The sequence below is a fragment of the Geotrypetes seraphini genome, chromosome 1 (assembly GCF_902459505.1).
Source record: "Geotrypetes seraphini chromosome 1, aGeoSer1.1, whole genome shotgun sequence".
Lineage (NCBI taxonomy): Eukaryota > Metazoa > Chordata > Amphibia > Gymnophiona > Dermophiidae > Geotrypetes > Geotrypetes seraphini.
Genome location: NC_047084.1, coordinates 275,223,071 through 275,237,414, shown reverse-complemented (window position 1 = coordinate 275,237,414; position 14,344 = coordinate 275,223,071). Strand labels below are relative to the sequence as shown.

General features: G+C 44.9%; 1 protein-coding gene across 2 annotated transcripts in view; it reads right to left on the bottom strand.

Annotated features, from left to right (window-relative positions):
* The window catches only part of KDM3A (lysine demethylase 3A), a 245,220-nt gene that overhangs the window by 55,259 nt on the left and 175,617 nt on the right, over positions 1 to 14,344 (bottom strand). For both annotated transcript variants that reach the window (XM_033952017.1, XM_033952026.1), the window contains exons 20-21: positions 8,810 to 8,900; positions 4,152 to 4,282 (exon numbers count right to left, since the gene is read on the bottom strand). In XM_033952017.1, the coding sequence (XP_033807908.1) occupies positions 4,152 to 4,282; positions 8,810 to 8,900 (222 nt within the window). The remainder of the gene's footprint in view (positions 1 to 4,151; positions 4,283 to 8,809; positions 8,901 to 14,344) is intronic.

The following is a 14,344-nucleotide window of genomic DNA, read 5'->3' as shown; positions in this document are numbered from 1 at the left end:
GGCACGATTCTGGGACATGTCCAAATTTGGGAGCAAACCATTGCCCAGATTGCCAGAGGGTCCAAGCAGGGTTTCCTGCTCTGGCTTCTGGTGTTTGTCCATCGGCACATGGCTGCGCTCCGCCAGAGACACAAAGTCTGCTTTCTACGGCTCCAGCCAGAATTTCTAGGCAGGAAAACACTCCAACTGAGCATCTAAGCTACCAGAAGAATAATGGGAGGCAAAGCCCAAAGCTCCCACCCCCCTTCATGTGCCACGTGGAACAATGACCAACTTCAGGCATCCACTGCAAATCTGGCATGAATCAGTAGTATCTCCACCTCATTAGTCCATTTAAACCAGTGGTCTCAAACTCAAACCCTTTGTAGGGCCACATTTTGGATTTGTAGGTTCTTGGAGGGCCTCAGAAAAAATAGTTAATGCCTTATTTAAGAAATTACAATTTTGCATGAGGTAAAACTCTTTTTAGCTTATAAATCTTTCCTTTTAGCTAAGTCTTAATAATAATATTGCAATTTATAGCTAAGGAGACATATGATCAAGAAACTGTTTTATTTTACTTTTGTGATTATGATAAACATGCCGAGGGCCTCAAAACAGTACCTGGCAGGCCACGAGTTTGAGACCACTGATCTAAACTGTTTTCCATCACAAATAAGACGTACTGAGGCAGATGGAGGCTTTTAAAACAAAATCAGGAAATCTAAGATGGCTGCCACAATAGCAATTCTGGTGCCTAAAACAGCCCATGAAGGAAAATTGCAAACACGAAAAATGCAGGGACATTGCTTTGGGAGGTGGGGGACCTGATTAGAGAATGACAGAGGGGAAAAAAAAAAAAATCTGTCCCCGTCCTCTTCACCGCAGCATACATACAAGCCTCAGTACTGCAACACCCCCCCCCCCCCCCCGCAGAGAGAACACCTCTTAGCTGCTTCCACCATGCACACCGCGCCTCCCCCGGGACAACAGGCCCCGGTCCGACAGGCAGAAGGAGTGTTTCCTGCTTGCAGCACTCAACTGTGCCGACAAACCTCCTTGCCCTTACCTTCGTGACCAGCGATTTCTAAACTGCCTTCCTACAGCAGCCGGAGCGTTGAAGTTGCATATAGCTGCCGGAAAGGTCGTCTCTGATGCAACTTCCGGTTGCATCAGAGATAACCTTTGTGGCAGCCACACGCAGCTTCAACACTCTGGCTGCTCGTAGGAAGGCAGTTTAGAAATCGCTGGCCACGATAGTAAGGGGCAAAGAGGGAGTAGGGAGATGTTTGGACTGGGCGGTGGCAGCAGCAGCGATCAGTAAGGCGGGAGGGAGCGCAATAGGTGACCGCACGCGTTCCCTCCCTTAACTGCGGGGACAAGGCCATTCACCGCTCCATAGGGCAGTGAATGGCCTTGTCCTTGTAGCCACGGTGAACACAATTTTTTCCCCACAATTTTGGCCGGTTACCCGCGGCTACCTGCGGGTAACAGCCACCGTGTCATTCTCTAGACCTGATCCCTAACCTCAGAAACGTTTAAAAATGCCTTTTAAGGACCACACTGATTTTCCCCATAGGCTACAATAGCCTTACACACTGTGCCATGCTTTTTTGTTGGAGCTGCATAGGGAAACCTCTGATCAGAGTAGAGAGAAGATTTCTGCCTTAGACAAGCCTGGAGTCCAACAGATTAGTGCTGCCCGATTCAGAGAAAAATATTTCGATTCGATTCACCCTGTTGAATTGATTTTTCGATTCAAATCGATTCACTGTAAAAGTCAATAGGTTCTCCGAGTGGGAACAACCTGATGTCTCAGCACTTGAGGAAAAGACCACGTAATAATGTTTATAAGATAAATCATATAAATGATTATACTGAAGCAGGGTGTCCTCAGCGAGAGAGGTAAGCGAGGGGAGAGAATGCTTCAGCGCTTTACACAATAAGGCACTGGTCAAGCACCCTCTGCCTGCACACCATCATAGGACACCTCACGTGTGCTCAAATTAATCAATGTGATATATTAAACAGCGATATACAATTGGTCAATCACACGAGTGCAAGATCAAACAGGTTGCTCCCACTCAGAGAACCTATTGACTTTTACTGCTTTTCTGTGTGAGTAGATAATTAAGCAAATTTCTGATAGCCTACAGAAATGATTCTCAGCTTCCATCCCCAGCCCCCAAAACTCACCAGCCCCCATTCCGATTCTCAGTTTCCATCCCCAGCCCCCCTGCCTATTTTGAGCTTCCATTCCCAGTCCTCAAGACTCACCAACCCCCCTGTCAATTTCAGCTTCCATCCCCAGCCCCCCTGCCGATTTCAGCTTCCATCCCCAGGCCCCAAGACTCAAAAGCCCCCATTCCGATTCTCAGTTTCCATCCCCAACCCCACTACCGATTTCAGCTTCCATCCCCAGCCCCCTTGCCGATTTCAGCTTCCATCCCCAGGCCCCAAGACTCACAAGCCCCAATTCCAATTCTCAGTTTCCATCCCCAGCCCCCCTGCCGATTTCAGCTTCCATCCCCAGCCCTCGTGCCAATTTCAGCTTCCATCCCTAGGCCCCCAGATTCACAAGCCCCCATTCTGATTCTCAGTTTCCATCCTAGCCCCCCTGCCGATTTCAGCTTCCATCCCCAGCCCCCCTGCCGATTCTGAGTTTCCATCCCCAGCCCTCGTGCCAATTTCAGCTTCCATCCCCAGGCCCCAAGACTCACAAGCCCCCATTCCGATTCTCAGTTTCCATCCCCAACCCCCCTGCCAATTTCTGCTTCCATCACCAGCCCCCTTGCCGATTCTGAGCTTCCATCCCCAGCCCCCCTGTCGATTTCAGCTTCAATCCCCAGCCCCCAAGACTCACCAGTCCCCCTCCAATTTCAGCTTCCATCCCCAGCCCCCCTGCCGATTCTGAGCTTCCATCCCCAGCCCCCCTGCCAATTTCAGCTTCCATCCCCAGCCCCCCTGCCAATTCTGAGCTTCCATCCCCAGTCCCCCTGCCGATTCTGAGCTTCCATCCCCAGTCCCCCTGCCGATTTTAGCTTCCATCCCCAGCCCCTAAGACTCACCAGCCCCCATTCCGATTCATTTACTTACTGGACTGTATATTAAATCGCGGGGCAGAGAGGAGAAATGCAGGGAAAGCCAGCCAAAAATAGTATTTGCTGCTGCCGAGGTCTGCTGCACGAGGTCCGCTCGCTCACCGATTGACTCTCCCACTACTTTCGTTTCTTCCGATGTAACTTCGCAAAACCGGAAGTTACATTAGATGGGTAGAGTCCGGCGGCTGGCGGCGTGAAAATCGTCTTGCGGCTGAATTGGTGAGTCCGGTTTTTAGCAAAAACGAACCGATTCAAATCGATTCACCTGATTTGAATCGGTGAATTGATTTGAATCGTGAATCGGGCAGCACTACAATAGATGGCTTGTTTCTTTGGACTGCCGTTCAGTCTCTGATGAGACGCCACATGACATTGTAAGAGGAGTAACACAGTTGGTCCTGATCCTGGATAAAGTCACCACGGGAAACGCTCAGTCTGTGCTCAAGCCCACTGTGGACAGAACCTGGGGTAAGCCACTCAAGTACACTGTGGATGAACCTGGAGCAAGATTGCTCCCAAGGTTCGGACCCTGATCTCTGAGAATTAGTGATGCAAATTGGCCACACATGTGTCATGTGAGGCATGTGCTTGTGGGCTACAGACCTCAGCCCTGAGAGTCTGTTTCCTCGCAGCCAGAGATGCCTTGGTGTGACTGGGATCCTCTGCAGCACCAAAAGCTTCCAACTAGATAATAAAAATACCAAAAATAATGGAAAGAGAAAGGGAGTGGGACTTAAACGGCCTTTTTGTAGTTATACAACCAAACTCAAAGTGGTTTTACATACAGGTACTTTAAGCATTTTCCGCGAGTACAACACAGAGGCTCCCTACTTCTCACGTGTAGAGAGCAAGACTGAGGGGGTAAAGCTCATCTCATTGTGATGGAAGGTGGAACATGAAAACAAAAAAGTGGTCTCTCTACAAAACTTGCACCTGATGAGCGTTTAACCCACTGGTCAAGACTATCAGTCCTGAAGCGTGATTTAAAAAGCTCCACATAGCAGCTAAACGAGCCACAGTGCCAACAAGGAGTGCTATAAAACAAATGAGAGAAGCAAAAATGGTACATACCATATGCATTGTACATTTTTGGACCCAAATCTGGTCTTACAAAATAGCTTGGAAGCCTAGAGGCAAGGTTCAGTTTTCCATCCCTTCTTGTGTATTCTGGCAAGGGTATATTATTCATCAAGTCATCAAATCTGTAAAAGTATAATTTAAGAGGTTTTAATATAAATATTAAATACCAACAAAGGAAAACCAAAATGATCCCTTTCTCGAAAGGGTTCAGAGAAGAGCGACTAAGCTAGTTAAGGGGCTGGAAGAGTTGCCGTACAGTGAAAGATTAGAGAAACTGGGCCTTTTCTCCCTTGAACAGAGGAGATTGAGAGGGGACATGATCGAAACATTCAACATAGACAAAACTAAATTCATCCTCCTCGAAAATGACAAAGTCCTGACCATAACCAATATAGAAATTAACACAATCAACTATCCCATTCAAACTACCATAAAACTACTAGGAATGACTATAGACCAATGCTGCACCATGCAACCGCAAATAAATAAAACAATACAGAAATTCTTCGCAGTGATGAGAAACCTAAGACAAGTCAGGAAATTCTTCGAAAAAACACAATTCCAGCTTATAGTACAATCCCTAATCCTAAATCTACTAGATTACTGCAACATCTTCTACCTCCCCTGCCCTGCTACAATGACTAAACAACTACAAACAATCCAAAATACAGCTCTGAGACTCATCTACTCATTGAGAAAACACAACCATATTACAGAAGCATACATCAACTCACATTGGCTACCAATCCAAGAAAGAATACTATTTAAATTCTACTGTATGTTATTTAAAGCCTTAAACGGAGACAGCCCAACCTACCTGAACAACCGCCTCATCCAAACCACCTCAATCAGACATAGAAAAACACCCCCCTCCCCACCATTCACACACCCCTTGATCAAAGAAGTAAAACGGAAAAAACTATACGATGGTCTCCTGGCCACTCAAACAGCTAAACTAGATAACCAAATCTCCAATCTACTGATAATGACACCAGACTACAAGACGTTCAGAAAAGAAATAAAAACTATATTCTTCAAGAAATTCCTGAAAACAGCCATAACTTCAAACTTACCGTCCTTCCCCCTCCCTCTTCCTGCCACACAGAAACTACATAACCTACTCTTTACCTCTCTAGAAAGGACAAATGTTCTTCCATTGTATCCCTCCGTTTTTTATCTCTTTTGTAATTCGCCTTGAACCGCAAGGTAATGGCGGAATAGAAATCTCTAATGTAATGTAATGTAACACATCGTGCAAAACACCACAATAAAAATTATATTTAATGCCAAAAAATACAACCATGTTACTCCCCTTTTGCGTAAAGCACACTGGTTACCTGTCGAACATAGAATTAGTTATATAATTCTATTACTTACATTCAAGACACGCCAAAGTAACCAACCTGAATTTATCCATAGCTTACTTTTTAAAAAATATACATTTATTAAGCAAAACCAGTACAAACACAGCAAAACCGAACAGAGCAATGAAGTAAAAATACACGACCTCCAAGGAACAACCTCACAGGAGAAGCTAGAACACAGGAGATCCACAAATCAGAATAATATACAATGTAGGAATAACACTGGATCAAATTTCATGCTATACCAGTCACCTTTTTAATAGAGAGCCAATCAACCAGACCCCCCCCCCAATAAATCCTCAACCACCACAAAAGCAGAAAGAAAGACGGACAACTCACCAGCCATACCACATGCATATTCCCCCCATACCTCCCCAACCCCCATGTTGCTCAACAGCAGGCCACCAAGTCCAGGAAAACCCTCGGAGTGGAAGGGGGTCACCGCCTCAGAAAAAAAACAAACCCTGAGAGCAGGGGTCCAACTTTTCCCTTTATCTAGATCCAGCTCCAATCTAGCAGCCTGTTTCAGCAACTGCACCCATATGGATAATAGAGGTTCACACTCCTCCAGCCAGCACTTCAGGATAACCTTAACGACCACCAAAAAGGTGATAGCCAGAAACCTACGTACAGGTAGCAAAACATTATAGGCCAACAAGAGGCGCTGATCTCCCAGTAAAAAAGTCAAATAATCCCAAGGAAGCGATATGTTCGCTATCTGTTCCACTGTACAAATTGCTCCAGTCCACAAGGTCAACTTTGGGCACTCCAGTAAGGCATGTAAAAATGTACTAGCCGCAGATTTGCAGCGAAGACAGAGGGGATCCTCCTAGAGTCCCATTTAACAACCTCGGGCCCTGGTCAAATAAGCCCGGTGCAAGAGTTTGAAATGGGTCTCCCGAAGTTCCACCGCCTTAAAAAATTCCCAGCCCACCTGAAAGATAGCTTGAAAACACTCAAAGTCCAAGGACTGATTCAGCTCACTTGCCCATTGTCTGGCTGTTTGGGCTACCCCACTGGTCTCTGCAAGTTCCTTAGTAATTTTGACCACATAGAAAGAGTATTCATGACACCTGGCAGCAGACCGAAGTATTTCTCTAACTTAATGCTCTCCGCCTGAGCCCCCCAGGTGGCCCGTAACTTACTAATCTCCATCTAAATCTAATGTCCATCTAAATTAGAGAATGACACAGTGACAAAATTCATCACTGGTCCCATCCCCGCAGATATCCGCGGGAAATAATCCCATGTCATTTTCTAGTGTCTATTTCAACCTCAATCCTTCTACACTAGCATTCTTCAAAGCAAAGCTTGCGGGTCAGTGTTTGTGGCCATTCATACTCTGATTCTTCCCTCTCTTTTTAAAGAATGACATGAAGATGGTTTCCCGCGGTTATCCGCGGGGGCGGTGATGAATTTTGTCACCGTGTCATTCTCTAATCTAAATCACTCCGCTCTGACACAAAACTTTTTTTGCTGTCTCATCTCTAAAGCATATTAACACGATAAGATCAAATAACTTTGCAGTGACCGCACCATCTCTTTGGAACTCTACTCCCAATTAACTTCATGAAGAATCATCTTTGCTTTATTTTAAAACAAAGCTGAAAACATTCTTGTTCCAAGATGCTTTCAAAACCTAATTGCACTTGTAAAGGTCAAACACTTGCTGACTGCTGTTGGCAACACCCTCCCCTGGTCGTTCTTCCCTTATTTGTTTTCTTTTCTCAAAATATTGTAGTTCTTCTCCTCTCTCCATCTATTCCTGTTTGTCTTAATCTGAGTTTTGTCTTGTCCTTCTAAATTCTCATGTCATTTTTAATTGTCAAGCCATAACCTTGTTTTATCTGTTGAAAGCTATATTTTTTATTGTACACCGCTCAAAAGTTTGATTGAGCGGTATAAGAAATTTTAAATAAGCTCGAAACTTGAAAATTTAAGATGGCTGCCAGACTCGAATTTGCACTAAAAATGCGTTAAAAACGGCACTTCCCAAAATTAAAAAATTACCAAAATAGGGTTTTTCAGGTGGGGGAACACAGAGAATCCTCAAAACCCCTCAAAATTAAGTTTTAGAAATCGTTGTTGGAGCCTTTCAGCTCCTCTTACAAATGCTGGTCACAGAAACTGCAGCTGTTATCTAGCCCCGATTAAGAGCCAGAGTGAGAATTCATTGCCACACTGCTGGAAAAGCTGTCCTCAAGCTGATCTTCAGGCTGCCGATCAGACTCCATTGTCTGACTATGCCTCCACCCCTGAGGACTACTGACAGTCACTGAGACGGGCGGAGGTGCGAAAATGCAGCCTGCCCGCTGTGGAACACCGCTGAGTCCCCTAAGCGTGCAGAACAGTCTGCGCTTGGCTCCTCCGCTTAATAGGGAGTGAGATAAGGTCAGAGATGGCCCTGACATTCAAGTAAGACTAGCAGACTGGCTAACAGGTACCACGAAGGGATCAGGGATCAACCTGTCAGCTACAGACCGAAGTCTGTGAATTCTCAAGCAGGCAGCACTTCAAATGTCTGAAGAACGCGAAAGGGAACGAAACTATGTCGAATTAAAAATAATAAATTGGAGAGAGCAGAACTAACACACTGCAACCACATGCAGAAGAGAAAGACTGATGGGAGGAGCTAAGCTAGCCTGTGATGTACCCTAGAAGCAGAGTGAAAAACATAATTCTCTTCTGCAACTCCTGTGAGTAAAGGGAAATAGCCCTATGGTCTAGAATGACTCATCTATTGCACTGGAAAGATGTTTAAATACATGAAAGGAGACATTCAGGTGGAAGAAATAATATCAAGCTGATGCTGGGAGAAAAAGCACTGACAGGATAGATTAAGATGAAAAAGAAGAGATACCAGAAGGGAAGAACTAAGTGTAGACAAGCTATCATAAAAGAGCTAGCAAAGAAAATTCATATAGCAAAAAGTTGGGCAACTTCTTTAAAACAAAGTTAATACAACTGGTTTGTGTACATTAATATAAAATATAACATATTTTATATAAAAGTTGCCAAGCGAATTCAGAAACCATGCCACAGAACCCACCTAATGAGCAGGAGACAGATACACTGAGACTATGCTTTAAAGACAGGGCAAATTCAGGCAGTAGGCTAAATAGCAATGGAAAAATGAATCATTCCACTTAGCAACAGTAAAAGTATCCAAACACCACATCACATTGTATTTATCTCTAAGCTTTTTAGAGCATGGGCTTTACTAGCCAAACAAGAAACATTTCATGTGTATGTGACATGTTGTACTCTTCCATATTTAATTCCTACCGGCTACGCATCATGTCTCGAAAGTCTTCCCCTGGAGGCCAGTCCTTAAGCTTCAACACCATTGGATCACCTTCTTTTGACTTAAGCCGTTCTAACCAAAAAAAGAGGGACCATTTTAGTTGATGCAGAGTTGCATAATTTAGATTTTAGACGATATAACGTAGGAAGGAAATTACATATATAAACAAAGCTTAAAAGATAAACAGTTGTCAAAATAAAGCATTGTTTGAAAAAGCAAATAATTTCTAGTGTTTAAAAAATTACCATACATTTCACAAAATACCCAGTTGTAAACACATTAATTTTTCTTCCACTTGTTACAAAACATTAATGGCTAGATTCAGTATATAGCACCAAAAATTTGGGACCAGTGGGCTATTTTCCTCCACCTGCCAGGATCTGTAGGAAGCCTCAAAACTTTAGAGGCTTTTATTCCTCCCCCTCATACCTCATCACTGAGCATGCCCCTCTGCTCACCAGTCAGTCTTAAAGCAGCCAGGAACATCTGCAGAGAATAACAACAAGAGAGAGAGGAACGGGAAAACTCCCCGGCAATCAAATCAATTCTGCTCTCATAAACAAATGCAACAACAGCAACAATGAAAAACAAAATAGGTTATGAAACTTTGGAAACCTGAACGACAAAAAAGTTCTATAGGGAGACACAACCTGCACTGACAGAAAGGGGCACCTGAACTAGGGACCCCTCCCCCCCCAATTAAGTGTTAAACCCAGTCTGATGGCACTCTTATAAAGGCTGGTCAGAAAACAGAAATCCAGCTAACCAGTACTTGTAAAGCAGACAATCGGCGAATCAGCATGTATAGGGTGGGTTCCCGGAATAAAGTATAGATTTACGAACAGAGTAACATAGTAGACGATGGTAGATAAAGACCCGAGTAGTCCATCCCGTCTGCCCAACCACACATGATCCATAAATTAATTTAGTTTAAATGGTCCTTTTTCTCAGATACTTCTTGGCCAGAAACTCAGAGCCCTGCCCAGTAGTGTGTTTAAGTTCAGTCTACTGGAGTCTCCATCAAAGCTCACTCCAGCCCATCTTAACCATCCCAGCCCAACCTCAACTGAATGTCCACATACGAGACACAGGCCGTGCAAGTCTGCCCAGCACCGGCCCTAGTTCCTTCCTATTTTCTGATTAGAGATCCTCTGTGTTCATCCCACGCTTGTTTGAACTCTGTCACTGTTTTCTTCTCTACCACCTCCCTCGGTAATGCATTCCACACATCAACCACCCTCTCCGTAAAAAAGAATTTCCTAACATTACTCTTCAATCTACCACTCCTCAACCTCAAATTATGCCCTCTGGTTTTACCATTTGCCTTTCTCTGGAATAGATTTTGTTCTAGGTTAATACCTTTGAAGTATTTGAACGTCTGAATTATATCTCCCCCCTGTTCCTCCTTTCCTCAAGGGTAAACAGTCTCTCCTCATATGTCTTCTGGCACAAACCTCCTACCATTTTTGTCGCCTTCCTCTGGACTGCTTCAAGTCTTTTTATTTCCTTCGCCAGATACAGTCATCAAAATTGAACACAATACTCCAAGTGGGGCCTCACCATGGACCTATAGAGGGGCATCAACACCTTCTTTCTTCTACTGGTCACGCCTCTCTCTATACAGCCTAGCATCCTTCTGACAACAGCCACCGCCTTGTCACACTGTTTCTTCACCTTGTTGTTGTTTTTTTCTTAGCTATTTCTGGGTAAGAATCCAAAGCTCTACTCAGTAATGTTCTTAGGTTCCAACTACTGAAGTATCCGTCAAAGCTCACTATAGCACATCTACACCATCCCAGCCATTGAAGCCCTCTCTAGCCCATCCTCAACCAAACAGCCATATATAGACACAGACCGTGTAAGTCTGCCCAGTACTGGCCTTAGTTCTTCAATATTTACTATTATTTTCTGATTCTAGATCAAGAAAGAAGATTAGCAAAGTTAAGAACCTAATCTTTCGTTCTTGTACAATCCCACTTTATTCCAGGACCAGTGGGACGTTAACAGAGCAGTCCTGAAAATTTAGGGTGGGACTGATGAGCCTGCTGCCAAAACAAAAGCAGCATCCTGCTTGGAAGCCACATCGATACTGTAGAACTTGATAAATGTATGCAAGGAAGACCAGGTAGTGGCCCTGCAAATCTCATCCAAAGAAACAGCTGACAACTCTGCCCAAGAGGAGGAAACCCCTCTAGTTGAATGAGCCCGCAACCCCAAGGGGGGGCTTCTTTCTGGTCGCCACATAAATTGCAGAAATGGCAATGCAAATCCACCTGGAAATGATAGCCTTAGAAGTACACTTTGCTCTGCGGGCAAGACCAAAACAAAGGAGATAGATTCCGTACAAATATAAGGAAGTTCTTCTTCACCCAGAGAGTGGTGGAAAACTGGAACACTCTTCCGGAGTCTGTCCCAGATGAAAACACCCTCCAGGGATTCAAGACAAAAAGTTAGACAAGTTCCTGCTGAACCAGAATGCACACAGGTAGGGCTAGTCTCAGTTAGGGTGATGGTCTTTGACCAGAGGGCCGCCGTGTGAGCGGACTGCTGGGCATGATGGACCACTGGTCTGACCCAGCAGTGGCAATTCTTATGTTCTTAAACAGGTGGTCAGTGAGGTGAAACTCGTTGGTGACCTCCAAATACTGCAATAAACTCCTGCGATGTCTAAGGACCGCAACACCCGGTCTTCATTCTTCAAACCAGAGGAAGTAAAAGCAGGAAGCTGGACTTCCTGAGTCACATGAACACGGAAACCACTTTCGGAAGAAAGGAAGGAACAGTGTGCAGCATAACAGCAGAATCCATAATATGCAGAAAAGGATCCCTGCAGGAGAGAGCCTGAAGCTCCGAAACCCTGTGGGCTGAAGTAATAGCCACCAAGACTGTCTTGATCATTAGATCCATTGGATACACCTAATCTAGAGGCTCATACGGGGGACGAGCCAGAGAGCGAAAAACCAGATTAAGGTTCCAGGTTGGACGTGGAAGGCCTTAGCCACAACATGCCCCACAGAAAACAAATCACATCCGAATGAACTGCCAATGAGCCCCTCAAGGAAGCAGGGCTCATACATGAAAGACTAGCAATCTGTACCCTTAGCGAAGCTACTGCTAGATCTTACTTCAGGCCATCTTGCAGAAACTCTAGGAACTTAGGAATCGATGGAAGAGAAGGGTCCACCTGTCTCATGGCTCACCAGGCCTGGTAACACCTCCAAGCCTTCACATAGCTCGCCACCGTGGACTTCCGTTTGCTGTGAAGCAATGTGGCAATCACAGCCAAAGAATAGCCCTGGTCAGTTAAGACCACGTACTCAAGAGCCATGCTGTACATAAGAACATAATAATAGCCTTACTGAGTCAGACCAATGGTCTATCAAGCCCAGTAGCCTATTCTCAAGGTGGCCAATCCAGGTCACTAGTACCTGGCCAAAACCCAAGGTGTAGCAATATTCCATGCTACCAATAAAGGGCAAGCAGTGGCTTCCCCCATGTCTTTCTCAATAACAGACTAAGACCAAAGCGGTCCGGATCCTGCATTATAATCGGACCTTGTGCGAGAAGGTGAGAATGACAAGGTAGCTGGAGCCCCCAATCCTGCTGGAGCCAAACCAAGTTGGCATACCATGGCCAATCGGGTCCACCAGAATCACCAGCCCCTGGTGGGCCGCTATCCACCTCAAAAGCCGCTCTATCATAAGCTATGGAGGGAAGACATAAAGAAGACCCTCCCGGGTCCAGGGCTGAACCAGAGTGTCCAGGCCTTCGCTGCAAGCCTCTTGACGTTGACTGAAGAACCGATTGACCTTCTTGAAGGACGAAGTCACCATGAGGTCGATCGTGGGGCACCCCTATTGATCCACTATTCAATCAAATGCTCTTCGAGAGAGTGACCACTCCAGTATCTGAGAAAGTCTGCTTGAAAATCTGCTACGTGTGCCGCAGATAGCACCATAAGATCTCTCTGCCCACCAAAAGAGAAGCTGAACCTCCACGCCCATAGAGGGACTCTTCGTGCCCCCTGATGATTGATGCAAGTCCGAGAACACACAGACGGCTCGATGACGGAGACAACCCTGAAAGTAGAGAAGGGCCAGCCAAATCACCCGCGTGTCCAAGCTGAATCAGGCATGTTCAAGTTTTTCCTGGTGCCGTTTAGTGCACAGAGTTGGGGAAGACGCTTGAAAGCATTTGTGACAGTCCTCCCTGACGCAGCCTATGAATGGCAAAACAAAAATCTTGTTGGCGACATCAACGTTGGCTATAACAAGTTTTGTGATGTATGATGAGTAACTACGCGAAAGTATGAAAAAGCATGCCAGCGTACAAAGCTAAGTAGTGTTTGTTTTTTTCTTTTCCTGTGCACAGTGGTGGATTTTGTTCCCAGTTAGAAAGTTGAATTTTGTATTGGTGGAGTTTTTTAATTCCTATGATAAGACTGTATGCAGCTTGAAATACTGTATGGATTGCCACATTTCTGCTATTATTCTTAAGGCTTTTTTCTCCCCACCTTTTTGTTTAAATGAGCATTTCTTGTGGGGAGTTTCCACCGCTACCTGGTAACATTTTTGCATTTATTTAAATGTGTATCATATCTCCCCTCTACCATCTGTCCTCCAAAGTATACAGATTGAGATCTTTAAGTCTGTCCCCATACGCCTTATGACGAAGACCATGCACCATTTTAGTAGCCTTCCTCTGGACCAACTCCATCCTTTTTATATCTTTTTGAAGGTGCGGACTCCAGAAATGTACACAATATTCTAAATGAGGTCTCACCAGAGTCTTAAACAGGGGCATCAACACCTCCCCTTTTCCTACTGGCCATACCTCTCCCTATGCACCCTAGCATCCTTCTAGCTTTCACCGTCACCTTTTCAACCTGTTTGGCCACCTTAAAATCATCACATACAATCGCACCCAAGTCCCGCTCTTCTGTCGTGCACATAAGTTCTTCACCCCCTAAACTGTACCGTTCCCTTGGGTTTTTGCAGCCAGAACCTTGTATTTCTTAGCATTACATTTTAGCTGCCAAATTTCAGACCATTCTTCAAGCTTTGCCAGGTCTTTCTTCATATTATTCACACCATCCTGGCTTTCTACTTTATTGCAGACTTTGGTATCATCCGCAAAGAGGTAAATCTTACCCGACAGACCTGCAGCAATATCGTTTACAAAAATGTTAAAAAGAATAGGCCCAAGAAAAGAACCTTGAGGCACACCACTAGTAACATCCCTTTCCTCAGAGTGACCTCCATTGATCACTACCATCTGTCGCCTTCCACTGAACCAGTTCTTGATCCAGCCCGTCAACTTTGGGACTCATCCCGAGGGCACTCAGTTTATTTATTAGACGTCTGTGGTGAAACATTGTCAAAGGCTTTGCTAAAATCAAATATACCACATCCAGCGCATTCACTCTATCCAATTCTCTGGTCACCCAGTCAAAGAAATTAATCAGATTTGTCTGACAAGACCTACCTCTAGTAAATCCATGTTGCCTCTGGTCCTTA